General features: G+C 54.5%; 10 protein-coding genes across 10 annotated transcripts; 5 read left to right on the forward strand and 5 right to left on the reverse strand.

The window, feature by feature from the left end:
• Positions 1-812: 812 nt before the first annotated feature.
• Positions 813-3,184, forward strand: BDP81DRAFT_518273 (uncharacterized protein). The gene is made up of 7 exons (XM_060595928.1): positions 813-1,162; positions 1,223-1,351; positions 1,425-1,430; positions 1,506-1,678; positions 2,073-2,149; positions 2,210-2,306; positions 2,363-3,184. Exons 1-7 carry the CDS (start codon positions 1,111-1,113, stop codon positions 2,783-2,785), a joined length of 957 nt encoding a protein of 318 aa, XP_060445727.1. The 5' UTR covers positions 813-1,110; the 3' UTR covers positions 2,786-3,184.
• A 446-nt stretch (positions 3,185-3,630) lies between these two features.
• BDP81DRAFT_318289 (peroxisomal biogenesis factor 11) lies at positions 3,631-4,409 on the reverse strand (the record flags this gene model as incomplete). The annotated part of the gene is made up of 2 exons (XM_060584345.1): positions 3,631-3,793; positions 3,868-4,409. 2 exons carry the CDS (start codon positions 4,407-4,409, stop codon positions 3,631-3,633), a joined length of 705 nt encoding a protein of 234 aa, XP_060445728.1.
• Positions 4,410-5,184: 775 nt separating this feature from the next.
• On the forward strand, positions 5,185-5,921 carry BDP81DRAFT_426687 (uncharacterized protein). The gene has a single exon (XM_060590311.1). It carries the CDS (start codon positions 5,665-5,667, stop codon positions 5,911-5,913), a length of 249 nt encoding a protein of 82 aa, XP_060445729.1. The 5' UTR covers positions 5,185-5,664; the 3' UTR covers positions 5,914-5,921.
• Positions 5,922-6,598: 677 nt separating this feature from the next.
• BDP81DRAFT_318822 (fructose-1,6-bisphosphatase) lies at positions 6,599-7,749 on the forward strand (the record flags this gene model as incomplete). Its single annotated transcript, XM_060584390.1, has 3 exons — positions 6,599-6,723; positions 6,779-7,560; positions 7,619-7,749. The coding sequence occupies 3 exons, from the start codon at positions 6,599-6,601 to the stop codon at positions 7,747-7,749; spliced, it is 1,038 nt and encodes a 345-aa protein (XP_060445730.1).
• Positions 7,750-7,987: 238 nt separating this feature from the next.
• On the reverse strand, positions 7,988-9,496 carry BDP81DRAFT_218807 (uncharacterized protein). The gene is made up of 3 exons (XM_060582763.1): positions 8,946-9,496; positions 8,549-8,885; positions 7,988-8,444 (listed from the first exon to the last, which is right to left on the reverse strand). The coding sequence occupies exons 1-3, from the start codon at positions 9,292-9,294 to the stop codon at positions 8,150-8,152; spliced, it is 981 nt and encodes a 326-aa protein (XP_060445731.1). The 5' UTR covers positions 9,295-9,496; the 3' UTR covers positions 7,988-8,149.
• A 286-nt stretch (positions 9,497-9,782) lies between these two features.
• BDP81DRAFT_460708 (homoserine dehydrogenase) lies at positions 9,783-10,975 on the forward strand (the record flags this gene model as incomplete). Its single annotated transcript, XM_060593685.1, has 2 exons — positions 9,783-9,819; positions 9,915-10,975. The coding sequence occupies 2 exons, from the start codon at positions 9,783-9,785 to the stop codon at positions 10,973-10,975; spliced, it is 1,098 nt and encodes a 365-aa protein (XP_060445732.1).
• Positions 10,976-11,110: 135 nt separating this feature from the next.
• Positions 11,111-11,946, reverse strand: BDP81DRAFT_460709 (complex I intermediate-associated protein 30; the record flags this gene model as incomplete). Its single annotated transcript, XM_060593686.1, has 3 exons — positions 11,111-11,297; positions 11,350-11,793; positions 11,903-11,946. 3 exons carry the CDS (start codon positions 11,944-11,946, stop codon positions 11,111-11,113), a joined length of 675 nt encoding a protein of 224 aa, XP_060445733.1.
• Positions 11,947-14,568: 2,622 nt separating this feature from the next.
• Positions 14,569-15,254, reverse strand: BDP81DRAFT_218860 (uncharacterized protein). The gene has a single exon (XM_060582764.1). The coding sequence runs from the start codon at positions 15,112-15,114 to the stop codon at positions 14,731-14,733; it is 384 nt and encodes a 127-aa protein (XP_060445734.1). The 5' UTR covers positions 15,115-15,254; the 3' UTR covers positions 14,569-14,730.
• A 2,277-nt stretch (positions 15,255-17,531) lies between these two features.
• BDP81DRAFT_318122 (uncharacterized protein) lies at positions 17,532-18,474 on the reverse strand (the record flags this gene model as incomplete). The annotated part of the gene is made up of 3 exons (XM_060584329.1): positions 17,532-17,645; positions 17,706-18,223; positions 18,282-18,474. The coding sequence occupies 3 exons, from the start codon at positions 18,472-18,474 to the stop codon at positions 17,532-17,534; spliced, it is 825 nt and encodes a 274-aa protein (XP_060445735.1).
• A 3,774-nt stretch (positions 18,475-22,248) lies between these two features.
• On the forward strand, positions 22,249-23,017 carry BDP81DRAFT_218888 (uncharacterized protein). Its single transcript, XM_060582765.1, has one exon. The coding sequence runs from the start codon at positions 22,532-22,534 to the stop codon at positions 22,979-22,981; it is 450 nt and encodes a 149-aa protein (XP_060445736.1). The 5' UTR covers positions 22,249-22,531; the 3' UTR covers positions 22,982-23,017.
• Positions 23,018-26,057: the final 3,040 nt, after the last annotated feature.

Genomic DNA, 26,057 nt, shown 5'->3' on the forward strand with positions numbered 1-26,057 from the left:
GGTTCCCTACCTCTACCTCAGGTTCCCACCATTGTCAGGTACGAACGAACCAGGATCACGAAAGTTGAGGAGACGGAATCAAACGCGATCATTGGCTGATGCTACCTCTAGTCTGGGGGGCAGGCGCTCTCCTCAAAGGTACCTTGGGACACCAGAAACAGAAGGCCGCAGCTGTGCTCTGGGGCCCGGCTGACGGCCCATCACACCTCCAGGTTCAGTCTTCTCCTCGCCTCGCCTCTAGGCCCATGTCTGTTTCTCTTTTTCGCTCCACCCTCCTTCTTTTCGAACTCACAGCTCCTGCTGGCTTCCCTGCTCCTTCTTTTTTTCTATTCAAGAGGGAAAGGAAGAAACCAAGCTCCTTCTCTTCCTCTTCATCCTGCCTTACCTACTCCGTACCGGATCGCAAGGAACATAGGTTCTCCAAGGTACCCGCTATTTGTACCGCGGTAGGTACATTTGCAGAGGTAAGGAACTTCCATTACCGCCTGCCCAAGGTACCTTAGCTACCTGAGGTACGGATGCCAAGCAATATCAAATACCTTTGCCTGACCACCACACCTGCCTCTCTCTCTCACCTTGTCCCATTCTCCTCAAACCACCACAACCATAACCATTCCAAAACCCCTCCTCTTCCTTCTCTCCCGACTCCCGCGCCTTTGTCCTCTCACACAGTCAGATTCTCTTTCTGCTCCGACCAATCGCGACTCGACCGATCGGGTCAGCATCGACATTCCGGTCCTCATAATCCCCCCACCCTCCAAACGCCCCCATCGATTCTCAATTCCCCTCCCGCATACGTCGAGCGACGACCAGACCAGGCATCTCGTCTTCTTGAATCGTCAGTATACCCGATTTCTCGCGCCTTAACCAAACTGGCCTCTACCATCGGAGCCTCCTCCTTCCCGGTTTAGTCGCCCAAAAATTCGCCTTCGCAGCTATTCCAATAGTACTGCGCCGGAAACCCTTTGGACATATTCTCCCTGCCCGGTCTGCGGACCATCGCCTCCGCGAATCCTCTCCCATCCAGGCCGGAATCTTGGGCCAACTTTTGTTTCTATCCACGACCGACCCTGACTGTTTTCCCAAGGACGCATCACATTTGTCGCCAATATGACCGAGGTATCCTCCACCAGGCTGTACCTGGGAAACCTTCCTCGCAATGGTGAGCTCAGCCTTGCGCATCGCCCGGCGCGTTCTTGTCGCAACCTGCTGACCTTCGTAGCCACCAAAGCTGACGTCGAGGCCCATTTCGCGACCCATGGCACTGGCGAAATCACTGAAATAAAGCTCATGAACGGATTCGGATTCATCGAGTACAAGGATGCCATGGATGCTCGCGATGTTGTTCCTGGTAGGTGCTCCCTAGCTGTTGTCACTATTGCGACTATACCTATTACTCTGTTGCTGACTTCTTCCCTGCCCAGCCTTCCGTATGTCGTATTGCGCCGTTCCACCATTTAACGATATCCCTTCACTTCTGGTGCGCTAATCATAGCGTTGAAAAGATGGATCCGACTTCATGGGCGAACGCTTGACTGTACAATTTGCCCGTGGAACCCGTCACAGGGAGGGCGGCAGTGCCGGTGGCTTTGGCAACAATGAGCGCGCTCCTCCCAGGCCTCGCCGCACTCCCCACCGAATGCAGATCACGGGACTTCCCACCGATACCAGTTGGCAGGTCTGTTGCTCTCTCCCCATTCTCTAAGCTGGATTCCTGGATTCCCTTCTCTTATGCGCCTATGGCGCGCCTGGACCTTCTTCGTACCCTTCGAGGTGGACTGTGGACTTTCCGGCATGCTGTGTAGCCTCAGCTCCAAGCCATCGGCGGCCTGTCAGTCGACTAGTCCGGACCGTGCTGCGCTCCTGAAACTTGCTTTCCCAAGTCCATGGCCGGTTCTTTGAATCGGCGCGGGCCTGCCAAAGCAGCGACGGAACTCCAATGCCGGACGACACCACTCCTGGCTTCAATCCCCTTGGCTTGCCGCCGACTGGTCTATGAAACCTGGATTATCAGCCCTCTTCGGCCCATCTCACCGATCCTGGACACCAACTTACATGGATTCTGGATATAGGACCTCAAAGACTTTGCTCGTCAGTCAAGCCTTGACGTTGTCTACTCGGAAACGCCCCGCGACGGCAACGGGCGCGGGTATGTTGGCCTCAATCCATCACTTGCAATCGTGCGTTTGCTGACCAAAATACCACTCAGCTTCGTTGAATTCGAGACTGCGGCGGACTTGAGAACCGCCGTAGAGAAGCTTGATGGCCGAGAATTCAAGGGAAGCCGCGTCACCTGTGTAGCAGACGTAAGCGAAAGCAGATGACTGATGGTGAGAGAACGTTCATACTCACGTATTACCAGACACAACCGGACATGCCGCCTCGCGGCGACATGCGCAGCGGCGCTCGATCTCGTTCGCCCGGCGGCGGCCGTCGACCCTACCCGCCTCCAGTCGACGACTACGACCGACGTGGTCCCCCGAGAGGCTACAGTCCACGCCGAGATGGTTATCGTGAAGGATACCGTGAGCGTAGTCCCCGCCGCGAGTACTATGACGAGCGTGCTCGTTACCGCTCTCCTCCGCGTCGCCCCATGGACGATTATCCCCCTCCGCGAGGCCGTTACGACGATCCTTACAGGCGGGATTACCCCCCGCCACCCGACCCCTATGTCAACGGCAGAGGGCCGTACGACCGCCCTCCCAGAGACTTCCCTCCTAGGGAAGCAGGTTACCCGCGTGATGGGTACCCTCGCGAGTATGAACGTGGTGGCCGTTACTGGTAACTCACTCCTGCTCATAAACTTGCCTCATAGGGGCTGTCCTTGACTCTGAATAGATCCTGGAAGCACCTCCACTTCAATGGCTCAAGCCAGATTGGTAAATATCAATAGCAACAAGCGGTGTTCCGTGGTAGTGGGATGAGGTAGTTTGTTCGTCACGCAGACGTCCCAGGCTTGTTCCAAATTGCGATTTTTGTCGAAGCATCATCAACAACACAGCTGCGGATGCAACAATGTAGGGTCCGTTGAGTTCAGGAGGGGAAAAATGCCGAGTGCCTGATGTATATTGTACGATTACATGCATGGATATCCACCAAAAATGAATAGGCGTATTCGCCTCATGAGCACACATCTTGGTTTCTCGAGACTGGCTTTCAGATTGATTTAATAATGGCATCATGGTTCAAGCCGGGCGCTCAGGGTTTCTCTCGGGTCCGCTGTGGCGGCTGAGGGTGGCCCAGACACTTGCCATCACAAAGTGCAATACATGTTTCCCATTCGTAGATATCTTGAATATTCGATGTTGATCAAAGAGGTTTACTTGGTATCCAGGCCGACTGTCATGTCCGCATCGACAGCGGGGAGTAGCTAGCAGTCTGCCTACCTTGTCCCGCCCATCATGGCACCATGCCTACAGCCCAGGTTAGGAACATTCCGAACGCCCAAAAGATTTCAAAAGCACTGCCTCAAATAAGCTCAATCATCTCCCCCCTCTCACTCTTCAGCGCAGTAGACAAGTACAAAATACCAGTCGCTCCGACGACGCATCTCGTTATCCGACATACAACACAAATCATCACAAGCATACATATACAACGCACGATCCTTCCTTCGATGCGACAACGCGATCATGCCGTCTTCTTCCACTGGGTATACACGCCAATCAAACTGCTAACGGTACCAGCGAGGCCGACGAGACCGTCGTCGAAGTTGGCCCATGCAAGGGCAGAGGTGGGGACGGTCAAGTCGCAGAGGTCGGAGATGAGTTGCAGGCGGCCCGCGGCGCGCTCACTGTTGTTTCTTGTTAGCTTGCTGTTCCCAGAACATGAAAAGTGCACTCAAGGGGGGTGCTATGGAAAACGTACATTGCTATTCTCTTAGCCTCGACGACACCTTCGCCCTCCTTCTTGTCGACCTTGGCCTCGCGCTGCTGGAGACGGTAGAGGGTGTAGGTCTGGGCGACGACGCTGAAGATGATGCCGATGGCCCAGAAGCGGTAGGCCTCCTTTTGCAGCCTCTTTGCGCCCTCCCACTTCTTGATGCCGGCGGCGTCAAGGACGGTGGCAGCGTCGAAAGTGAGGTAGCCGGCGTAGCCCAGCTGGCGACCGACGGCGGCGTAGCGGAGGACGGGGTCCATTGTTTTCGCGTCGGAGGCGACGGCGGCGGCCTTGAAGTGCTCGACGTTTTTGCCGATGCGCATGATCTTGCGGGTCAGGCCGAACTGCTTCTTGATGGCGTCCCAGGGGGCGATCTCGGCCTTGGAGCCATTGGTGCGGAAGAGGTACCAGGCGTAGAAGCGGGCAAAGTACTGGAGGGTGCGGAGGATCTTGTCGCGGCCGACGGTGGTGGCTACGAACTTGTTGTAGTGCGATACGGACGGGTGGTAGATGAGGGCGTCGGCGACCATGTTGGGCGGTGTTCTGGTTCTGATGGGGGTATTAGAAATCACCGGATGAAATGGATGGGCGATGCGATGAAGATTGGTATGTGGTGGATTAGATGATGTTTTGCTGGGTTATGGAGATGTCCTTTTTTGATGGGGAAGTAGGCGTAAGATGGATGTGTGGGCTGGTCTTCACGCGGAGGTTGTAGTTCTCAAGTATGGTATCGAAAAGGCAATAGGGAGTCTTATCGGGGGTGGTGCGGTTTAGAGAGAAGCATTGGGCAAGCCGACCGGCTCAACGAACGAGCTGCCACATGCCGAGGTCCGCCAGCGAACCCGAGACATCGCCAGAGCTGGGGTGCTTGGGGTTCCTCCTCTGGCAGACTGCTGGGGCACAGGGAGACAGACCTGGAGGACGCGCAGCCGGGCAGCTGCAACACACCTCAGCAAGAGCAACAGGAGCCGGGTGCGGAGAAGGCTCTCACGTGCCTGAAGACTTTCTGCTCTCAGTGTCTTCGCACTAAGGCTCGTTTTGGGCCCGGTCAGCTTAGCTAATTAAGTGGGGCGGTACGCTGGGGAAATTGGGTGACCCGTGACAATTGACGGCAGTACGTTTTACCCAAGGCCCAAGGGGCCAGTCATCAGAAACTTATATCTCAATTACAAAGTGCCTACGGATAATTCCCTTGGTGGCCAAGGTAAGGTATGTAGCCAGCATGCCAGGGGCCTTGGCCACGCCTGATAATGAGACGTTGAAGCCTTTTCTATTTGATTCTTTATCATTTTCCAGTCACGAGCAATCAACCAACTACTCCGCTCCATGAGGTAAGGTACGGATATTGGATCTTCCTCTCCACATCCGGTATGGAGAGGCTGAATTCCCATGACTACACAATGACTAGTTTTTCCTCCTATGGTAATTGTAAGCAGTGGAGTCCCGGATAACCCCTTGTCATTCACAATCGATCCCACTTCTCGTGTCTTTCGATTTCCATCCGGCACCAGGAATCGCAGTGACTTCTCGCTTCATCCATGCCCACCCCCGTCAGTCCTGTCCAGCAACAACTAAGGAGCATGGTACGGACAAAGTCAACACCTTCTTCTTCACATTGAGAAAATATGTAAACCACGAGTATCACTTGGAACTTCCACACCAAAGAGGGAGAAGCCGTGAGCGCAAAAAGCGGAACACAGAGAAATCATCATTACCCGTCCGATCCAACGGCTTGGAAAGCAAAAAAGGTGCCAGGGTCCAGAATACCTTCATCCCATCACCCGCATGATGTCACCCCGTCCATCGGTCATGTCTTATCCGCCGTCCTTCTCTGCCGCTCCTCTACCTGTTCTTCTCCTATCCCCGAAAGAGTTGCCCCCTTCCAGAGCGAGCCCCTCCCCCTCGACGCGAGTTATTAGTGTTGCTAAGTTGGCGTTGCCCACACAAAGGTGCCCCCCGCCCCCGCCAAAGGCAAGGTTCTCTGTTCCAGCCCAGCCGCCCTTTCAGAGTCTCTTGCCCAAAAGCCACCCGTAGACTGCCGCAGCCATCGTGTGTGCTCGCTGCACACCGCGCCGAGGGTTTCCGAGAAATCCTCGAGGGGCGCCTTGCGTCCTCTGCTTGTTGCGCCCGCGTCCCCATGTCTCGGGTTCCCCTCGGCCGGAGGTGCCTGCGGTTGGCTCCACTTTGTCGTGGTGACTCGGGATCGAGCGCGATAATAGGACGTGTGGCCCTGTGATAGCCGTATGCCGAACTGAGGGGCATTTTCCCATGGCTGGGCCATGGACCATGTTTTGTCCATGGGCCATGAGAGGACCCCTTGGTACACACACGAGAGCTTCCGGCAACGCTGATGAATGAAGTCTCAGGTAATTACCTAGTAATAGTCCATGCCCGGACTACAAACAAGATCCCTTTTCCTCCAATCTCTCCTTCGTGATCCCATCTCTTGACTACTCTCCTCTCTCTCTTCTCCCTCCCTCCTACAACATTCATCTTCATCTTTCATCTTCTATCCTTCGGCTTGAATCCCGAACTATTGTGTCAGTGCGCAACACTCTTTGTTAGAGCTCCCGTGAACCCCGCCATCGCAAGTGTCAACCCCTCGTCCTCCATTGGAACTATTCCGTAAGTTCTTCGTCTGTTTACAAGCAATCCAGGCCATTCTGCTGTACCATTGATAGCTAAGACTCGATATCTGTAGACCAAACTCTAGCCCATCATGTCGGCCTACACAACGAACGCCGGTGAACAAGAGACCGAGAAGATCAACACCAACATCATCACCTTGACCCGTTTCCTGACGGAAGAGCAAACCAAGCACAAGGAAGCCACCGGAGATTTTACGTGGGTACCCTGCGACCCTCCAACCCCCCGTGATAGCTTCTAACAATGGTTCTAGTCTTTTGTGCCACGCCCTGCAATTCTCCTTCAAGTCCATCGCATACTACATCCGCCGAGCTACCCTGGTCAACCTGACGGGTCTGGCCGGTTCCTCCAACATCACGGGCGACGACCAGAAGAAGCTCGACGTCATCTCCAATGACCTCTTCATCGAAGCCATGAGATCCTCCGGCCGATGCGCCCTGCTCGTGTCAGAAGAGGAGGAAGAAATCATCTTCTTCAAGGACGCCACCGGCGCCCGCTACGCCGTCGCCTGCGACCCCATCGACGGCTCCTCCAACCTGGACGCCGGTGTCTCCGTCGGCACAATCTTTGGCATCCACAAGCTGCCCGAGGGCTCCACCGGCACAAAGGAGGACGTCCTCAAGCCCGGCTCCGAGCTGCTGGCCGCCGGCTTCACAATGTACGGCGCCTCGACGCAGCTCGTCCTCACCATGAAGGGCGGCACCGTCAACGGCTTCACCCTCGACAACGGCGTCGGCGAGTTCATCCTCACCCACCCGGACATGCGCCTGCCCCAGGCCCGCGCCATCTACTCGGTCAACGAGGGTAACTCGCTCTACTGGGAGGACAGCACCAACAACTACTTCAACTCGTTGAAGACGCCGCAGGAGAACGGCAAGCCGTACAGCGCGCGGTACATTGGGTCCATGGTGGCTGACGCCTACCGCACGTTGCTGTACGGTGGTGTCTTTGCCTACCCGGCGGATAAGAAGAGCCCCAAGGGCAAGCTTCGCATCCTGTACGAGTGCGCGCCCATGGCGTTGGTATTTGAGAATGGTTAGTAGCAGACTACGTACACCAACTTTTGATTGTAGCTTGCTAACACGCGTCACAGCCGGTGGCCAAGCGGTAGACAGCCAAATGAGGAGAATGCTGGACGTCGTCCCTGAGGGTATCCACGACAGGGCTGGAATCTTCATGGGCAGCTTTGACGAGGTTGAGAAGGTTAAGAAGTTCCACCAGTAGACTGTGTATTGCTGGGAGAACCGACTGGTGTGTCCTCGTGCTACAAACCATCCAACACCAAAAATGTGGGAGAACATGGCGCATTTGATGATTTACTGAAACCCGGCGGGTGGTTTATTCTTCTTTAATGTGGGCGCTTTGGGACAAATGCGATGAACAGGAGGATGGCTGGCTACGTGCCAAGGAGGGATAGGATTGAGGAATTCCCTGTTGCAAGCTCAAGTATAATTATCTGGCCGTAGATCGTAGCCTTGCGTTGGCCAGGAATTGGATATGCATTGAATGAATTGCACGTTTGAGTGATTTGAGGCAGATGAACCCGCTAATTATTGAGTATTTCTAAACCACCAACAAGCTTATTGAAGACTGATGTCCGCGATCGTGCTACGATGCTACCCACTTAAAAGATCTTAGGGAACAACTTTGGTGTGTTCTTCTTCCACTCTTGATAGTCCTTGCGGTCGCCGTAGCGCTTGTCGTACTTCTTTTCGCTCATAGGCACTCCGGACACCTTGAGGAGAAGGAAGCTGACGAAGGCCGGGCTCACATAGGACATGGCCATCGCAGTAATTGGTCCGGTGACGCCAGACGACAAACCGAGTGCCAATTGAATTGGTTGTGTCACGAGAATACCAGCCGCCGCGGTCGCGATACCGGTCCATAGTGACATCTCGCCAAAGTAGTTGGGGTATTGGCTAGAGAAAAGTGTCAGCTTTTTTCCCTTGTTCTCGCACCGTTTGGCAACGTCGCATGCGGTCTGGTAACACGCGCAACAACCAGGTTTTACTGCGAAACATACCTGACACTCCAGAGACCCTTGGTCATAAACTCCTCATCATGGGCCTTTGCGCGCTTCTCGCGCAACCACTTGCTCTTCTGCCTATCTGCCGTGATCTCGAATGCGAACCCAGCGACGTAGACGAACAGGCCAATGGCGTCCGTGATCTTGAAAGCGGGAAGGGAGGCGAAAGCGGCGGCGGGCACAGAGTTCAGGGCGATGACGGGCATGAGACAGAGGGAGACCCAGGTCGCTTGGGCGAACCAGGCGCCGGCAAACTTGGCTGGAGACTTTTTGATCTCGTCGAACCTAGAGTCTTTGCCTTCTTCCAAGATGCGCTGGAAGAGGTACGATCCGACTGTGGTACACATCAGTCAGTGTTTGACGGCCACGCGCGGACAGAGGAATGGGATATTACGTCTGACAGCCCAGAAAGCGACGGCACCGCTGATGACGACCTGTCTCCAGTTGAGGGCTCCCACGCCACCGGGCTTGGTGAATGCTTCGAGCAGGCCAGGGAGCGGTGCCGAGCTGGCAACGGCCGAGGAGTATTTGGCACGGAGGGAGGGCAGGTATAAGCTCAGAGCGGTGACGGACAGGTAGGTCAGCGACCCGGAGAAGTCGTAAAAACGTTCATTTTGGGCGAGGATTGACGGCACAGCAAAGGCCGCCTGGATCGCATACGCTGCCGAAACGGCGGGGATCAGAGTCCGGAGCAATGGGTTTTTGAAGTTGGTGAGGTGCAGGAGGGACTGTAGTAAGGACATTGTGGATGATGCTTGTGCGAGGATATCGCCTGGTTCCTCCCACGGTGTAAGATCGGGGAACAGGCAACCCTTTATGAGCTGCCGAATGGAATTGAGCTTGCTGTAGAGTCAGCCCTATGGCTTTATATGAAGTCCACTCGGCCGAAGCTCACCCCTGGTGAGGCTGGAGTGAATGACGACACGACCTGGCCAAGGGGGCCCAAGCTCCTTGGGCTTCGGCCTTCAGAAAGGTGCGGAATGCCGACATGCCCGTCTGCCGGATCCGGTCGCTCGGTGAGATGGCCGGTGTTTTTCTCGGTGAGGGAAACACCGACCCCGCACTCACCGAAAGATTATCGGGGTCTAAATGGCGATTTACCCCACTACGAGCTGCCCCGCGGTCGGAGGGGCTTCGAAAATGAGTCTATTTCCCAACGTACACTTGCATGACATACTCTTTTGCAATTACATCTTCAGTCAATTGACGGTAGTACATCAAGCAATCGACAATGGCCTCCCCCAAGCAAGTTTTCATCGCCATCATTGGTAAGAATTGCCCACTTCCAGAGACAGCCTCCGGGCTCTATTTCTTCCCACTGCACGTAGCAACGAGCTTGTGTTGACCTGTTGGTGTGTTACAGGTGCTGGCGGCGTCGGAAAGTGCTTCCTGTCCCAGCTCGAGGCCTTGGCCACCCGCCGTCCCTCCCCGAAGCTCAACTTGATCTACATCTCGACCAGCAAGAAGGCCCTGTACGATGCCAAGTACACTCCCACCCCCTTCGCCAGCGCCATCGAGGAACTGTCCCGCACTTCGCAAGCGCCTCCCGCCCTCCCCCAGCTCGCCGAGTACCTCGCCGCCGCCCCGGCCAAGGTCGTCCTGGTCGACAACACCAGCTCCCAGGACGTCGCCGACGCGTACCCCGTCTTCCTCGGCAAGGGAATCAGCATCGTGACCCCCAATAAGAAGGCCTTCTCCGGCTCCTACAAGCTATGGCAGGACATCTTCAGCGCGGCCTCGACCTCCGGCGCCAAGGTGTACCACGAGTCCTCCGTGGGCGCGGGCCTGCCCGTCATCTCCACGCTCAAGGACCTCGTCGACACGGGCGATCGCGTCACCAAGATTGAGGGTGTCTTCAGCGGCACTATGTCCTTCCTCTTCAACTCCTTCGCTCCGACATCGGGCGCCGGCGGCAAGTGGTCTGCCGAGGTGGCCAAGGCCAAGGAGCTGGGCTACACGGAGCCCGACCCGAGAGACGATCTCAACGGCCTCGACGTCGCTCGCAAGCTCACCATTCTTGCCAGACTGGCGGGTCTCCCCGTCGAGTCGCCCACCTCGTTCCCCGTCCAGAGCTTGATCCCCAAGGAGCTCGAGTCGTGCTCAAGCGGAGAGGAGTTCCTGCAAAAGCTGCCCGAGTTTGACAGCCAAATGGAGGAGACCAAGGCTGCTGCGGAAAAGCAGGGCAAGGTCGTTCGCTTTGTTGGTAGCATCGACGTCGACAGCAAGCAGGTCAAGGTTGGCCTGGAGCAGTTCGATGCATCTCACCCCATCGCTGCCCTCAAGGGTAGCGACAACATCATCAGCTTCTACACGGAACGTTACGGCAGCAACCCGCTCATCGTCCAGGGTGCGGGTGCTGGTGGAGATGTCACGGCCATGGGTGTCACGGCTGACTTGATCAAGGTGTTGGGCCAGATTGCTTAAAGCTCTATGTAGCCTTATGGAATGAAATCCCCATGCCTACCCTGACGCCATGGATCATCTTGGGATGTGTAAACGCAACAGTGATTTCTATCCGGCCGCAGCCTTGCCATCCGCTTTTTCGGCCGCCATAGCATCTTAGGCTCGTCTATCCCATCCACAAAGCCAACCCAACCACGATGACGGCTTAGCTGGTGCCGGTGCAGGTGACGCGACATATTCCTTCTGGAACGACACATCGGAGTCCGATGACTCGCGGCGGTTGCTGAAAGCGGCAAGGTAGCCAACGGTGAAGCTGAAATCACCTGATTGGGTTCCAAAGAAGCTGCGATGGTGTTAACAACATTCAGGGACTGCTACTTGGGCGTGCATCTTACCTTCGCATCATGAAGCTGATTCTCTTGATGTTGGCAATATCCAGTGGCTTGGCGTCAGGCTTGTCCCTGCCTCTGTAGGTTGCCTTGAACTGTTCCCACGGGATCTTTACTTCGCCAGCCTCAGGGACAAAATCGAACTCCCAGCTGATGGTACTCTGGTCGCGGCCGTCCTCTCTCGGCGGAAGGATTTCATCCTTGATAGTGACTGTGTACTTCTTGGAATCGCTCTTCAAGACTTTGATGACAAGCCCGTCATACTGACTCAAGTCCAGGTCAAGTGTACCGAGCGTCCTCTGCGACGCAAATCCCGCTCCTCCTAGGGCGGTGATGTCCAAGTTGCCAAAGAACTCGGCCTTTTCCGGAGACTCGCAGTGCAAATGAGACTGGCTCTTACCACCACGTACTCTGTCGTCTGAATCGGTCCATAGGCTTGAGTCCCAAGGGCTGCGGATGATGGTCAACCAGGCAAGTTCACACGGGGGAAGTAGTACGAGGCCGGATGGTCAGGCATGACCAGGAGCAACGCTTGTTCATCAAACTTGGGCACACTAACTTGTCACCACCGTAAAGGTAGAGCAATTTCCAGTCGGGAGGCATGATGTGCGCTTTGGCAGGTTGGTAGAGTTGGTAGAGTTGGTAGAGTTGTGGCTATATCGGCAATTGCAATGAGGCGCAGGTTCGGTACAGAACTGATGGCACGAAGAGTCGAGCTAGTCAATTGGCATAAAACCGGCCAAAACGGTGGCAGGATTCCGGGGGGGTTGGCGATTGGGACGGAATTGGCTCTAGAATAGGGCTGTGTCGTGAGCGGTCGACGGCAGGCAATAGTCGTTGAAGAGCGCGAAGGATCATGACGACTTCATTTGAGCGTTCGCGAGGCTGGTGAGTTCTCAAGTGAATCCTAGCCAATAGGATGAGTGGACAGAGGCGTGCAGCATAGCTGTTTAAGTGGGTCTAGGTAGCTATTGTGGCTCAGCAGATTGGTTACCTAAGCTCCTACAGTTCTTGGATTGTGGCTGTACAACGGCTGTGATGTTCATCCTTCCTCCTTCACATTACAGCCCATACCTTAGTTCGAATAAGGCACCTGTGCCTACCTACTTACTTCATATTGCTGCCTACGATCATTGAACTACACATGGTGTCGATTCCGTAATCGGCAAAAGGAGGTAGTCGCCTTGGAGGCGGGAGTGACATGCTGATCTCTGTGTCATTTTCTCAAATTACCGCGAATCACCGGGATGACGAGCCTATGCATTTGGAAAAGGGCGGATTGTGAGAACGTTGAATCAAGACACAGACTGCGGAGATCATCACGGCCTGTGCCGCCAAGGAGCCGAGAAGGAAGGCCGAGAAACGCTAGGGCAATTGGTACCAAGCTTCGAGCCAGCCAATCGAGACAATTGTCTACCTACCCGTTCGGAGAGGTTGAACAAGTTTCCCTCACGGCTACCAAAGGTTTTACAAGCTAGGTCATGGAGGAGGGGGTTACAGACTCTAGAATGCATCTGAAACTTGACTATAACGGACGATGGGTTTGTTTGTTGAAAATCGAATGTTGCGGCTCAGCGCGAGTGGTGCCGAGGGCGAGCTGGGCGAGGCCGCGAAGGCGAGCGCGAAACTCAAGTGTAAAATGCAATGACGAGCGCAAATCAATCTTGGGGGTTTAGTCACAAGCTCTGGGTGTCTATCTATGTGTGTGTGTGTGTGTGTGTGTGTGTTGTGTCATTGTCCCAAAGACAATTGCTGGCGCAAGAACGGCACGACGGGCTCGAGCTTCACACGTCCTTTGAGAGCCTAGCGCGAGTCAAAGTCGGAAAATAGCTGAGGCTTAACTTAATGGCAGCCTCGACGGATTCGGATGACTTTTCTCATCGTCTCAAGTTGAAAGATTCATCACCTCGGTGCGGGGCGGTACGATGCTACTTGGGATGATCTGGCTCACTTTCGAACTGGCGGAAACGACGATGGGAGGCAATGAAAGGGGGGTGTTCCTCGTTGCTGATGGGGTATTGACTTTGATAACCTTGCGGGGAGAGTTGCACCTGAATAGTATGGCGTCTGTCTATCACTAATCATGTTCTACTCTGTGCTCCGCAGCTTCCCCCGACCATCCCCATTATTGTAAGGCAGATCCCAAGTGCTTGTCTTGATTGCGCCCTTGGGGGAAGGCATGAAAGGGCCGTGGACGGATGTCGTTTTAGCGCAGTGACGGGATTGAGGGGACGGGCGTTCGAGCTGGCGGGGGGCCGGTCCTATGCCCCCCCGTCTTCTGCCGGATCGGCTCCGAGTGTGTAACCAGGAAGATGGCGGTTCTGGGGACTCGTAACTTAGTAAGGCGGGGAGATGGACAAGGCTTGTTCGAGATCCCCTGACCTTTTTGCGGCCTAATATGGTTCTTGGCTGAAGTCGACCTTGACGGGGTGATGACGGTATTAGATCTCCCCGATGAGCTTTGAGACGAAGTAAAGCGGGACAGAATCGGGTTGAATATCGGCGTAGACTGTAGGAAGTCTAGACCGTGCCTATTCAGACGCATGAGCTAACAACACATCAAATAGGTATACAACACGCCCTAGTCAATTGCCTTCTCTTTCCAAGAAACCTTGATCCAAGATCCGGGACTTGACTGCCCCGGCGTTGTTGGGTTTAGATGGGCATTGCACCGACGTTAAGGGATTTTGGGATAGTGCGTTTGCTGTTGAAGGGGGCCTTAACTCCGTCCGATCTTATTCCAGCTCCGGTCCCGATTTCGTTTCCACCTACGGAAGAAAAGCCTACACAGTTGCCAACTCACCTTGATCCCCCATTTGTCGGATGATCCTTTGGGGGCCACGGGAGCCTAGAGGTAAGTGCCGTGAGACAGTCATTCTGAATCAATATGAGTAGAGTTCTGGTGATTTCGGCAGCCATCATAGCGGCGAATTGCAAGTGTCCAACTTCGGCACCTTTCAAAATCTCGCCCACATATCCAACCTGCCGTGCCAGCCTAGGCCGTGCGCAGCGTCAACGTTCGCAGCAACTAGTAGAAGCGCTACCTCTTTTAGTTTGAAGAGAGAGGGCAGAGACACAAGACGAGGTAGCGGGAAAGTGTTTTCTTCCTTCAAAGAGACAAGACTCTATTTAAAGGACACGCGAAAGTGAGACCTCTAGCGGCGTCCTTATGCACCATTGCCGGCACTGCGTACACAGCATTATCACAGGAACAACTGTTATCATCCTGATGGATTGTACAACTCAGTAGAATATCTCTCTAGACCTGGGAAACCAAACCGAGCACCATGAAGTGTTGTCCGGCAGAAAGTAAATCGTTCCCGCTCCATCTCGGCCTACACATTTACTTCCCCACATCAGATACTCGCACTTCGGATGGAATCCTTGCTAAGAAGAGGAGGCTCTACTATTGCACAACATGACATGGCACGGGATAGTAGAACTGAGAAGGCACACGGGGCTTAACTCCGGGAAGACACGCACGCACACGGCACACACCCCCCGGGTCTTCTCTCTCCCGTCTCTTTCACGGCCATCCGACCCTCGAGCCTCTCTCTCCTTCTCCCACACTCCCCTCCCACTCGGTTGTGTTCCTCCTCCCTGAAAAAAAAAGATGGCGTTCTGCCGCCCTCGGCGACTTTCCGGCGACTTCCCCCCCAGACGAACAACATCCGTAGGCGTTCGGATACAAGTAGAGTAGACTGGTAGAACCAGTCCAAACGTTGCTAAGCTTTGGAGACCGGCCGTGGGAAAGTTGGCAACGCCTTCCATAGGTATTCCCCCAATCTCTTCTAATCAATCGGTGCCATGGGGGAAACATGGCACCATCAACAACCTTTTACCCCAGACCGAACCGACCGACCGTTTGGCCCCAATTACACCCCACCCCTGCTCCTCGACGTACATAGGTACGTTCAAGGGTTTCGCGGCAAAACGCCTCCAATACGTGCAGTCAGTCCCCTTCTGCGTGTATATTCAAAATGCTGTGTCACCAAACCACACTCGCGCGCCCCCCTTGTCAACCGGTAGGAAAAGTCGTTGGTAACACATCATGCGGTCGCCGGCAACTCTTGCACACACTATCAATCTTCCTGCTTCTCTCCTAACGCTTGGTCCTTTTTCTGCGCTTGCTGGGGGTGGTGACAGAGCAGTACGCAACCTGACAGCCGACTCGAAATCCTTCCTTGTGTCACCTCAACCCAGAGCCCGACTGATAAACCTGGGGGGGTGGGCCGGCTGGCCTCTTCTTGTACGACCATGGGCCATGCTTCCCCAATCGAGCAATAGACGCAGCTCGCAGCAAGAAAAAAAGGTGACAAGCGAAAGGCGGTTCAAATCCCGTGTTTCCCAGAGGACCTTGGTCCCATCCGAATGCCATCCCCGAACCGCCGCCCGTCCATCCATCAACCACCCATGGAGGTGTTGATCCCATGCCATGACACACCTTACGAATGCCCTGCAACTGCAGCCAAAGTCCCCTCTTTGACATGACCTATTGAAGCCTTCTCGACGCCCGGCTTCGCCCGTTGTTGGCGTACGACGTATCCGTATCATCTTCACAATATCCGTCCAGACACCCTTCTCATGGTCTTTACATGTTTCCCGCTTGATTTGTCATGTGCAAGGCTCTCCTATCATACTCTTCATGAAGGAGCCAAGGGAAGGGCGGCGGCAGGCTGGTCGGACTTTGCCGTGTAAGGTTATGCTCCTGAAAGCGCCCCATCCACCCCTCCTCTTCCCTCTTTTCCGACCCAATGTATTCTACGTGAGTTATCTACAGACAATCCTCCTCAAGTGCTATCTAATGAGACTTTGGCTGAGGCCGCAATTTCCAAAGCCGTTCCGCCGCCACGGTGTCCGGCTCAAGACACGCAAGGGGCATATGACGAATTCCAGATCCGACCGGGCTACGGGCGAACATCCCGACCGTCGGGAACTTTTTCTTTAGGTACATACGAATCCCTCCTATTTCATGACTTTACAACGTGTTTGCGCGTGAATCTCTCGTTGTATTCGTCATCTTGTTTCAGGCCCCTCCAGAGAGCCTTGCTACGCGTATGTTGAAGGAAATGGGACCATGTTGTCGCGTATATGCTTTTCGCCCCTCGTTCCCCATTCCGCTCTCTCCAACGTCTTGTATCTCTGATCCCTGTCGAACACTCGCTTGCGGCAGAGGCTCATTCGTGGGTGGTACCGCAACATCGTTCATCTCTAGTGTACTGCTGCTTGCTCAGGATGCTGGAATCCCAGTCTCTTCATCCATCGACATTCATCGTTTTCTATAGACGTAAGGGAATCTAGGAGAGGATTCCTCATAGCATCCAGTTCGCTGACGGGCGGGGTCTAAGTTCCTGTCTGCTTTCATGTCCAAGTCTTTACTCATGCTACGAATAACACAGCACACTCATCCGTCATCCCCCAAAAAGGACTGTTCTTCAAAGTGCTTTGTCAGCTGCTTTGACCCGGGCCTAGACGCGAAGGTAGTTTGTAGTTTGTATCTTGACTCTCGAGCTTTGTCTCGTGCGGAGTACGGATACTAGGAGTTAAGAAACTTCAAGCTATTTTCTCCGCACCCGACTCGGCCAGACTGATGTTTAACTCCGCCTTCCCTGCATGCTTCGTATAATCCTACGATACGTATATTCCTCCACGGCGGGCTAGAATTCGCTGTTTCTAGCTGCTAGGCTGTCTCATCTTTAGCTGCTTGCCCTTTCGACACCCATACCGACGCCCATCTCGTCATCGGACACATAATCAGTACGAATACCCCACAATGGTAAAGACGGATGATGCACTGGTGTGATTGATATAGTGTTACTTTTTTGAGGTTCTCTATAGTACAAAGAATGTTTGGGACAATCTCGTCTTTTAAATTTTGGACTGCCGTATCAAACCTCGTAACAAGATGATCCTCAATGGGATCAGTCTGCCCAAAGTGAAACGCCGTCGCCTATTCCCAGTCATATCTCTCGTGAGGTCGAGCGCTTCGACCAATACATGCGATCCATACGCCCCCGAACTCCTGGCCAAAGCCACGCTGAACATGTCGAAAAGGAAAAAAAGGGGGGGTGGTGGATAAAAAGAGTCAAGTGGTAGTAGAAACCCAAATTGTAGTCGCCAGAAATGCTACGCTCCGATAAACAAGGATGTTGCATGTTTGTTTTTCCTCCTCCTTCGCGCTGCGTACTCTATTGCTGGATTAGGCCAGGAGAACCCGGCATGGACAGTGGTGTTGTGGGATAGTCGTAGCCGGCGTCGGAACAGTTGGCCGAGTGGTCAAACGAGTGTGAGAGCGGAGGAGTCTGCTCAACAACCCATCAGCATCATGTATCGCGGGAAGGCGGTTGTCGCATGTAACTCACATGAGGGTTCGTGGGGTCGTAGGAGCTTTGCGCGTTCATGTCCATGCTGGACATGTACGCGTAGTTCATGTACGGAGAAAGACCATCGTCGCTGTGGTATGATTCGCGCTTGATGGCGTCTTGGAAGTGGTTCATGGGCGGCAGTGTCACCGGTACCGCTGCCGCGAGATATGTGGGATACTCGGCAGCTGACATGGGGTACGGTTGTGTGGTGTATGCGGGAGCCATGATCATCTCTTCGGCAGGGGGGTAGGTCGAATATGCGAGGAACGGAGGAGTGATGGATCTTCCGCGGTCATCCTCGTAGTGCTGTTGTTGGAAGAAGACCTCGTCGTCGTTGTTCATGGGAGGAGTGAATTGGCCCTGGTTCATGGTCTTGGTTGGTGGGGGCGTCTTTTGTTGCTTGCTCGCCGCCTTGGTCTTGGTGCTCTTGGTTGTCGCAGGCTTCTCGGTAGGGGGTGTGCCTTCCTGGCCAGCGCGTCTCTCGAGGTCTTCAAGGCGTCTCTTGAGCTTCTTGCCTGTAAAAGGTGTTAGTATGTGTGGTTGTATCGCTGGGTGACTGTAGCTGTGACGTACGGTAGTTGCGCTGGGCAATGCGGTTCTGGATTCTCCTGCGCTCAGCGAGGTCGGAGATCTTGGTCCAGTCTTCATCAGGGTTGGCGGAGCTGCTAAAGGCGCTGCTGGTACCGTGTCCAGAGTAAGCCCTGGGAGCGGGAGCTGTTGCCGGATAGGCGTATTGGTGATGTTGGGACATGGTGAACATTGACATTGTAGGCGGCTTGTGTGGTTGTCGCGCTTCTTGGTGTAAGAGGATGGTGGGGGATATGTAGTCGGGATGACTATCAGGCTGTATAGAGGGGCAAGATGTAGAAGAGGAAGCTTGGTGATAGTCGATAAGTTGCAACTTGTATCAAGACTGGGTTGTTGGAAGTCGAGATGGCGAGGCAAGATGTGGCAGAGGAAGGGGAGAGGAAGCTATTAAATAAAAAGTAGCCCAAAGGCATCACAAAATGGATGGATGGAGCTCAGCCCGAACTGCCCAGCAAGCCGGGAGCAACGACAGGGCTGGCGGCGTGAGTGCGAAGGGCCACAAGTACAAGCAGGGGTGCATGTCGTCCTCGCAGGGCGTCCAGGTCGACTTGTGAGTTCCACATAGCCTGGCTACCCTACACACTAGTACAAGGTATCGCAGCAAGACAGACGGGCAAGCAGATGAAGGGTATTCGTACAGGTACCGTGCCTTGCGCCAGGTGGAAGACGACGAGGGGAGGCAGGGGAGGGGGCGTGCGGCTGTGTAGAAGGGGGGGTGAGGTGTGGTGGGTGAAGTGAAGAAAGGCGAGTGAGTGAGTAGGTAGGTATGGGTGATGAAAGCCTACGAATTACCCATCTCAGGTAAGGTAGGATACCACGATACCTAGGGATGGAGATGGGGGCGCATGGGAAGGAATAAGGAGGGGGGGAGGGGCAAGAGAGCGAGGAAGAAACAGAGACATAGAGACACAGAGACAGACATTCAGAGAGAGAGAGAGAGAGAAAGTTATGAGAAGAGGGTGTGTAGATAGTAAAGCGAAAGGGGGGGGGGGGGTGAAGGGACCGTAGGGCAGAGAGAGGGAGAGAACGGCAGCCGTCCGCAGACACAAGAGACAAGCCGGAGAGGATTGGGTGATGGGTGAAGGGTAATGGGTGGAAAGAAGGTGCCTGATGACCTTTTGGTTTAAACGGAGCAAGCCAAGAGCAACGCCTCGTTCCCCTCTCCGTTTACAGATCAGTTAGCAGTACCACTCGCACCTCAGTTTTGAGTCTTTACGACGGGACGACTTGGGAGAGGTGAGGTATGCGGTAGGCGTAGCCTGTAGGCTGGCACTAGCACAGAAAAGATGGGCGCACCGGCACCCAGGGATCAGCTGGGCTGGGCCGCAGCAAGGACATTTGACGGAGCTGGAGAGAGGCCAAACACACACACAGATTGACGGCCAGGCTGCAGTCCGACGGTGGGTGATGAGAGGCAGCAGACACACAATGGACGGACGGATATGGATGCTGCGCTGCACTGCATCTACGCCGGTGGAGGACAACGTCGGAGAGCATCCAGGCTGGGCGGGGAGAGAGGGAGACTCGAATGAGAGGAAATGGAGATGGCAATGGCAATAATGGAGTGGTTCTTGTTGTGTAGCAGGGGTCGGGTCCGACAGGCGTTGTGTTTGAGTGTTTGAGTAAATTGAGAATGAGAATGACACTCAATTCTCAAAGACGGTCGAGACGGCGGTGGAGGTACGTACCTTGCATCTCCATCTCGCACTTTCTTCGATGGCTCCACCCGACCGGGTCGACAGAAGCTGTGAGTGCACCGTGGCCGTCGCCCAGGGTTCGCGATAAGTTTTGAGTCTCCACGTCGAGGGGAGACACAGAATCCATAACAAAGTACGTAGTACGTACCATTGCTCATTGAGGACAAGGGAAGGGTGGCACTGGTGGCTCGGGTGGACGAGTCCCCCAGGGGGTGGAGATGGTGGAGATGGGAGCACGGGGCAGAGATGGACGACCGGGGGAGGAGGGAAAGCAACACCTCAGCTTCCTTCCTCAAGACTCCCGCAAGACTACTCCGTACTTACCTTGCGGATACTCAGGAGCAGGGGCACCCAAGGCACCTTCACCTTCGGTAGGTGGCTGGAACTCCAAGAAAGCCCTCCATCATCGTCAAGGAAGGCGCTGTCCCTCGGGGTTCAAACAGCGGCAGCCGCAGCCGCAGCCGCAGCGCCAACCCGACGGCACCACCAAGCCCCGACTCTTACCTTTCGGATACCTTCCTTCCCTTCCCTTACAAACTTACGAATACCTCAATACATCCGACCTTACCACCTTACCTAAGGCAACTTCGGTACTTGTCCACTCCTGCTCATCCAAATGCCATTGACTGGACCACTTGTACAAGAAACGCAGAAGGGTTTGGCGCCGATCCATCATCATCATAGAACATCATCTCTCGTGTCTTGCAACCTCTCTTGATTTCATTTCGACGAGGGGACCTAGACAATCACTGGCGCCTAGCCCATGGTAAGGTAGCCCCGGCATCATCCCCGTCCATCAAGTTCAGAATGAGAATCACCTACGGATATCAATATGGTCTTCCAATCTTGGGAGAGGCAGGTGAGTATTGTTAGAACCCGACAGCACCATGATATATCGAGATGCTCAATAATAGTAGATATTCAACATCGTCCGTAGGACTGACTGGGAGGGCTAATTGTTGGTGGCAGCACGCGGCACAGCAGAAGCATTCTCATTGGACCTGCTGTTGCTAGCCTGGGCTAATTTTGCCCACTTGCATTCGTCTCCTTCTATCAATACCTGCGAAATGCTACCTCGAGATGCCATCGCGAATCAAGCGCGTCAAGGCATTCTGCTTTTACCCGTCTTATTTTGGCATCGATTGTGCATCAACCCATCCTCCATCTTCAACTTTCATGCTGGCCAGACCTCATGCTCATGGATGATGGAACAGGCGACAACTGTCGGACTTCCCGCGTCAGTCGGGTCGGTGACGAATGAAATGGGCAGCCCGGTTCACACTGGATGACATAGCGTCAAGGTTTCACTCCTTTGAGCCAGTTGTCCTGCTTTGTAAGTTGCTCTCGATATATCTCATATGCAGGAAATTAGGAATAACCTCGTCGACGCCTTGCGCTGCTTCGATGCTTCGACAGAGAGAGTCCTAGCACTCACTCGAGGAAACATTTGAGGACTCGCAGTGCCCCACCCACGACGGGAGGTACGTACTCCGTACTTCGTACTGGTACCAAGGATCGCATCCCCTGCCAACTCTTGTGTAACACAAGAAAGGACAGGGCAGGGAGTTCGAACGGATATTGGCGCAGACAGACTCTATCCGTACTACGGACACGGATACAGAGAGCAATAAACACCTTACTCCGTACCTTATGTCCGTCCCGTAGGGCTGCACGCACGCACGCACGCAAGCAAGCACGCACAGAGAGATTCCGTTTCTCTCGCCGCCTCCCCCTCGCGCTCATCCTGCTCGGCGCCTCTCGTTGAAGGATCTGCCAGCGCAGAAGCACCTTGGGGGTGTTTGGGAATGGTAAACGGCAGAATGCATCAGTCAGTCTACGCCGTTCGTCGCCAACACCCGCCTATTGGCACCTAGTTATGTCAAGCAACGGAAAGGCAGCGGCTCTGGCAAGCCTGGCTCCTGGAATCAGCAGTTTTTGGTATGCGCTGTTGCGCAGAAATCGCTCTTACCCCAACGCGGGAACCGCTACCCCATTTGGGGGCCGCCGTTCAGATCCAAGCTTTCGCCTGGCGTTCTGTAGGGCGGCCGATCCCTCCACCAGTCACCAGCGCCCACTTGGTGCTAAGTTGTGGCCTTTTGGCCGTTCCAGGTCGCCCTGTATCCATAAGGTGAAAGTACGTAGGACGGTAGCTAATCTGTAGCAACTTGGGGACTTGGGAGAGGTTTCAAAACCACTGCTCCCCAAGCTACCTAGCTCAGCCCGCACACAAGGCCTAGCTTCTCCCAAAGTTCCTCACATAGGGCTAAGATGCGTCGTCTTAAACCACCAAAAGACTCACACACTCACACACCGCGAGTTTTGTGGCGGCTTCTCTCTGCCGCGCCATAACGTCCCTCCCGAGATGGAATCGAGTAGGATTCTGTACCTATGCGGCTATGCCTCATACCTGGTCTTTCCATCCATCATTGGAACTACCAGTCGCCAATGCCACTAGATACACGATAGACTATCTGGTAAGTCTCCGCGCCCTGACACCTAAACTCCGCCTGGACAGACCATGTTTGACAAGCACTCACAATGGCATTCCCCGGCCCCAGTAACGGGTGTTTCGTCCTCACCTGGCCAGTGGCTGGTCATCGTTCACTAGCAAAAGGACATGTCGCTGCCGTGGATTTGGGTCTTGGGGTCGCCATGGCTCGCTCTGTGGCGAGCTTTACAGGGCGAGCTTTCAACATTCTGATACAGAGGCACCCTTGTCGCTCAAGGTGGTGCTTGGCAGATCTAGATGCTCCACGTCAACCGCCCCCACCCCCTCCCCGGACAACGACCGAAATCTTCTCTTGGGGGTTGAGGAATAGTCTCCGACCCAATCAACGGACGAGCTCTATTGCTCGTGTAGTTGAAGCGTGGTTAGATTGGCTTCTCTTGCGCGCGCGGGCGGGCGCGCAGAATGAGTCCCGAACGGGAGATAGCTATCCAGGTGTACCAGGCAATAGAGTTGACACTGGCGGCATTTGCTACGTTTGAAGGATCATCGGCAACGACCCTGCGCCTCACAGGTGTACCGTTCTAATGGAGGCGCGAAAGGGCGAGCGCAGATCAGTATGGACGTCGAACAAGTTGTCTGTTGTTCCCATTGACATAATACTCCCGAGAGGTGCCGGCTAGTTGGCTGGCACGGCTGGTTGGTAATCCGAATGAGGTCGTGACCAGGTCCGTGGGCAAGCAATGTGCCCGGGAAGATGCTGTCAAAAGGTCGGACGGTGCCGTGGCCATTCCTTCAGCCTAGCACCGTTTCCGTGGACAACACTTGACGAGAGCTATTAATTACTGACGATATCGGAAAGAGGGAGATGATGGCATCCACCTTGGCCTCAAACCAAAAAAGACAAAGTCGCAAATCTAGCTACGGATGGTCAAGGCAGAGCCGGTGGTATTCGGAGTCTTGGACCCTAGAAGCATGGATCAACCCATGGCACGACGTATCCGTACGGGGAAACTGTTTCGACGTGACTCCATCTCCAATTTCGTCTAGATTCCCAGGTATTCGTACACCAGCACATATATTCGCATATCCGTCATTGATGCGTAGGATGCAAAGACCCCGCTTGCGATGGGGCCCGATACACTGCGGATACAGCATTTGAGAGACCCTTGGCGCATCTCGAAAGGGTTCCCAAATTCATCGCGGTCGTGCCCCCCAATCTTGCGCTGCAATGTTCAGCCGGAGCGGGAGCTAGGTGTTCGTAGACAGGGCCATGGCTTGTACAAGTTGATTGAGCATCCGTGGCCAGCCGGCAATAAGGACGGGACAAAAGTGGACCAGTCCCGGGATGGAGCGGAGCGGCGCGGCGCTAGTCCCAAGATGTAACTTCGTAAGACGGGCCAATCCCGAAGCTCCAAGCCCCTGGTTTTTAGCCTCTTTCCGCAGGCCAAGCTTTGCAGAGGTTGAATGAGTGTTCCCAAAACACGGGTCAATGCACTGAACTTTCTACGATTTCCAGCGCAGAGGTCTTTTGATCCGGGGTCCAGGATCCTTTTTTCTCAATCTTTAGGTTCCATGGACCCGACTGCGGTTGCGGTGCTACTGCTAGGTGGCAGGTGCTCGATGCTAGATGCTGGGTACTGGGTGTGTCCAACCAAGGGAGGGGAGGGGGACTCAGGCTTGGATACACTAGCTAGACCACTTACCCCTAACCTTGCCTTGGCTATATTAAACACTGAAGCGTGCGGCCCAACCAGCATCACGAGAATTCGATTGCCTAGAGACGAGTGGGGGAGCCTCGTGGCCGAGCTTGGTCATTAATGAATGCAGCAGCCAGTGAGAGCCCGTCGTTGATCTTTCTTCGCTACGCAGTGCTGTGCTGTGGTATTTTACCTTACGCCCGCGCAGAGGCGCAGGTGGGGATCCATGGATATGTATCTTCCATTCGTTCTTCCCATGTGAGGAACTGAAAACTGTACTCCCAGTGACCAGTTCCCGGACCCGACTCCAGAGACCAGGGAACCTTCAACCCCGTAGTCGAAGGGCTCCTCTTCTCCTCCTCCTCCTCCCCTGCCGAGACGTCATCACCAAAGAGGTAAAAAGGATTCAAGGACGGGGTCACCTACCACCCCAAGGCCCAAGGGACAACCCACCCCCAAGCCTTTCCAGCCTAGAGACGGGAAGAGGCTATTCCGGCTGCCAAGCCACAGGGCGAGGTGCGCCAGCGCCGTTTTGGCGTGTCCCGCCCGCAAGGCACACACGGCACAGCGTCACGTCTTTCCTGAATCCTCGCCCGCGTCAACGTTTTACCGTTGGGTTAGGTTGTTCTGTTGACACCTGTGGCCTCGTGGACTCTAGGACTCGTATCACGAAACACTGACTGCGTAATTGGCATGATTCATTTGATATTTATTTACTATTTACAAACGCATTTTCGGATATGGCAATAATCAAATCGCCACGGGAAACTTGGGTGGACCATGTCCGGAAATTCCCCAGATCCCTGCCTGTAGATATGTGTGTGTGTCATCGGCGAGCTGAAGATATATTCAGCATCCGAACTTCACGTCGTTCATTGCAAGGATACCGGTATCCAGGAAAGCGGTCGAGACACGGATTGCTCCGTGCGGAACGGGAATAAGATCAAAAAAGATGTGTTGTGAAAGTAGCGGGCGAGACTTGGCCACGTCTTGCCCCGGCTATTGTTGGCGAGTTCCGGTCATTCGTACGATTAAGATACCCATCATCATCATCACCTTGGTCGTCCTGAAATCCTACCCCTCGGTCTGGATCCTCAGTATCGCGAATCCTTCCAGAGCGGGACCCCAGTACAAGAGGCCAAAATTGACAAGGGAAATCAAACACCCTGGAAGCTGGAAGGGCGCGCAAGGTGCTTTAGGTCGGCCGACAGCCGCGCTGGTTTTGGTGTGTGTAACTAGGAATTATCAATCTCGAGACAGGGCCTCCCTACCCCATGTTGACTTGCAAATGCAACGTGCGCTTCATCTCCTTCTTTGGGACGCTCGTTCTCGGCCCCCAACCAGCAATAGTGACTCTAGGCTCTCAGGCTCTGGTATCCGTACTCCGTACACATATCCGTTAGGTTTACTGGTGATTCGGGACTGGGTAATTAGGTGTGGTAAGGTAGGCAAGGTACTTGGGACTACGCCGTACGCCTACCTTACGGTAGTGCGGTCTACCCTTCCCGTGCCTCGTCCAAGGGCCCAGGGGGGGAAGGGGGGGGGGGGGGGGGGCAAATGACGAAGGCTTCCACGTGCTTTGTAAGACGTCTATTTTTGCAAAGTCGATTAGCAAGACGCTGCCTGCCCTCCTATTCGTCCATACTTGCGCAGTCACACAACAAAGTACCCCATCCTCCGCATCTTCCTCCATCTACCTCAACCGTGGATGCGCGGATACAACCCTCATCTGCGTTCCTTCGGACGAAGTGAACATTTGACCCCACCCACTCACTCCCTCCCCCCATCGTACTTCGTACCCATCTAACCCTTTTCTTCCTTACCCCGACCCCTTCCCAGAATCACCGCACCTTCAAACACATCGCTGGTTCATGCCATGCCATACCATACCATGCCCATGATCCGAATAATTCCCATG

The sequence above is a fragment of the Colletotrichum phormii genome, assembly GCF_030913505.1.
Source record: "Colletotrichum phormii strain CBS 102054 chromosome Unknown BDP81scaffold_9, whole genome shotgun sequence".
In the NCBI taxonomy this organism is placed as follows: Eukaryota; Fungi; Ascomycota; class Sordariomycetes; order Glomerellales; family Glomerellaceae; genus Colletotrichum; species Colletotrichum phormii.